The sequence below is a fragment of the Sinocyclocheilus anshuiensis genome, unplaced genomic scaffold (genome assembly GCF_001515605.1).
Source record: "Sinocyclocheilus anshuiensis isolate Anshui unplaced genomic scaffold, SAMN03320099.WGS_v1.1 scaffold184, whole genome shotgun sequence".
Lineage (NCBI taxonomy): Eukaryota > Metazoa > Chordata > Actinopteri > Cypriniformes > Cyprinidae > Sinocyclocheilus > Sinocyclocheilus anshuiensis.
This window is the reverse complement of record NW_015557077.1, coordinates 596,634-599,482: the sequence shown is the minus strand read 5'-3', so window position 1 is coordinate 599,482 and position 2,849 is coordinate 596,634. Positions and strand designations below refer to the sequence as shown.

Sequence of the window (2,849 nt, the reverse complement as noted above, 5' to 3'; positions counted from 1 at the left end):
AAAAATTATGTGTATATATATATATATATATATATATATATATATAAGCATAAAAGAGAGTCTATTTTTAGACTTTGTTTGCATTGTGAAATTATTTTCAACAATTAAATGCATTTATAATTAACAATAAAGAACATTTTTCACAACATCTAAGCAAATACTAACTGATGGGAATGTAAAAAAAAAGATTTATACAGTACATAGAATACTTACAATTCTATTTAACAATGTACTACTATGGGATAGTAGTATTTGTTTTAAATGTATGAGTTTATTATAATTATTTTTTTTAAAAATCATTGTGTCCTGGATGATTTGTATAAAGGTATTACTGTGATGAATGGGATTTTTTTATTTTATCCATTACAATAAAGAGAATTTGAGGTGAAAAGTGATTGCTCAGTGATCACTGCAATCTTAGAAGTCCCCAAAATATATTCTTTATTATGAAAACATTTTTAAATTATAATTTAGTATTTCATAAATTTATAAAAAAATGTATATATAAAAAAATGACAAAAAACACCTTACTTTGTTTTGATTTTAGGCTAAAATATCACCAAAACATCCCGAGCAAAAAACGCTTACAGTCCATGAGTCCGAGCAGGATTAGGGAGGCCAGTCCGGTCATGGTCATGGCTAGAAGAAGAATTCCACGACGACCAAACCTGTCCACCGTTGCCCAGAGCAACAGCCAGGCCCCGCCCCCTGCACATACAGACAGCAGGTACGTCCAATAGAAACTGGGGGTGAATCCTCTGACATCACCTCTGAAGGAGCTGTAGCAGTGACTGATGCCATGAGAGATGAACCTGAACACAAGAATACACTTCAAGATACGATAAGACCAGCCACCTAACAATCAAACAAGACAGGAATATAGGAATAAATACATGTAAATGTTGAAATAAATCTGGCAATATTTAAATAAATATATAAATGCTTGTGGGAATAAATAAATGTGACCCTGGAGCACAAAACCAGTCATAAGGGTCAATTTTTCGAAATTGAGATTTATGCATCATCTGAAAGTTGAATAAATAAGCTTTCCATTGATGTATGGTTTGTTAGGATAGGACAATATTTGGCCGAGATACAACTAACTATATGAATATCTGGAATCTGAGGGTGCAAAAAAATCTAAATATTGAGAAAATCATCTTTAAAGTTGTCCAAATGAAGTTCTTAGCAATGCATATTACTAATCAAAAATTAAGTTTTGATATATTTACAGTAGGAAATTTACAAAATATCTTGATGGAACATGATCTTTACTTAATATCCTAATGATTTTTGGCATAAAAGACAAACCTATAATTTTGACCCATACAATGTATTGTTGGCTATTGCTACAAATATACCCCAGCGACTTCAGACTGCTTTTGTGCTCCAGGGTCACATATATGCATACATTAATAAATTAATGCATAAATAAATATACAATTAAAAGAATAAAAATACAATTAACAATAAATATGTAAACAATCAGTGAAGGGGGAAAATAAAAATGTATTCAGGACAAAATTATATCAAAAAAATTATTTTATTTTTAGCAAGTCATTTATTCCTTTATTTTTTATTACATGTATTATTATTTGATTTATTTTTAATTTCTGCAGGTTGGATCCACCATATTTCTCCATTGTCAAACATGACATTCAACTGAAAATAAATAAGTTTTGCTATTTTGACGTTACTTTACTCTAACACCCAAAACCTGATCATTTAAGCACACTAGGCAAGAAGTTTATCAGCAGGAATGACTTACGAAGTGAATCCCAGCACACACAGGTTTTTCCAGATGTTTCTGCTATGAAGCAGCTCTGGGAAAGACAGATGAGGACGTCTAGGAGACGAGGACGACTCCGTGTCCAACTCTGCATCAGACACAAGAATGCACAGTTTGTGAACTAATATTAGACGAAAACCTCCGGCAGAAACTGTGTTTGGAAGCATTCTCCAGCGTCAACAAGAGCAAGGTATTTTTAAACTGACCCGAGAAGCTGTCGTCATCTCTCTGCCGCTCGCTGAAGGAATTCATGTCTCCCGTTCTCTCGGAGAGCAGAAGCCAGCGCGGCGATTCGGGAAACACTCCCGGGATCCTGAAGACAAACAAACACATCTTTAAATGCCAGCTAAAAGAGCAGCTTCGTGCATTAATAGGATCATCTGCTCAACAAACAGCACAACTGGGAGAAGCGACAGCATCTGGTAGTCACAGAAACCAAGATGATTCATCATTACTAACGAGCGATAATGTGCGCCGGCTGCACTCAAAGCTCTGAAGCTTCACAGGGGATTTCAGATCAGTATTTCTGAATGATGCTGAAGGAGCAGTCGCTTTGCATTTAGGCTGATGAAGTGTTGAAAAGCCTCCTGTTCCCAGCTGCTACAGCGTTTAATAACACAAGAGATATTATCCACTGCACTGAAGGCCTGGCCTGCAGGAAACTGTGTTTACGTAACATTATGCATCAAATTAATCACCTGCAAATGTGTTTTTCAGAAAGCAGCTCATAGAACTGGTTTCAGGGATCTGTTTCAGGTCATAGAAAGGTCACTTCCATTATCAGGTCAGTGCTTTCTTATGGTCTACATTATAACTAAGTGCAAACTTTTTGTTTGGATTTCTGATCTGAATATTGTTTTGTGAACTCATGCACCTCAAACAGTAGAGCATGACAAAGCACATGTTGATTAAAAACCCTGAAAGCAATTTAAGTCACTTTGCATAAAAACATCGGCCAAATGCATAAATGTAAAATTTTCAGTACCAATTTTGGTACCATGGCAAAAAAAAAGTTTTTGATTATTTGAGAAAAAAATCTATACATACACATATATATATA

At 34.5% G+C, this 2,849-nt stretch overlaps 1 protein-coding gene across 1 annotated transcript in view; it reads right to left on the bottom strand.

The window, feature by feature from the left end:
- Window positions 1-2,849, bottom strand: part of LOC107676813 (solute carrier family 22 member 17-like) — a 12,335-nt gene that overhangs the window by 2,969 nt on the left and 6,517 nt on the right. Inside the window, exons 5-7 of the mRNA XM_016471495.1 lie at window positions 1,996-2,102; window positions 1,769-1,877; window positions 589-812 (exon numbers count right to left, since the gene is read on the bottom strand). Of these exons, the coding sequence (XP_016326981.1) occupies window positions 589-812; window positions 1,769-1,877; window positions 1,996-2,102 (440 nt within the window). The remainder of the gene's footprint in view (window positions 1-588; window positions 813-1,768; window positions 1,878-1,995; window positions 2,103-2,849) is intronic.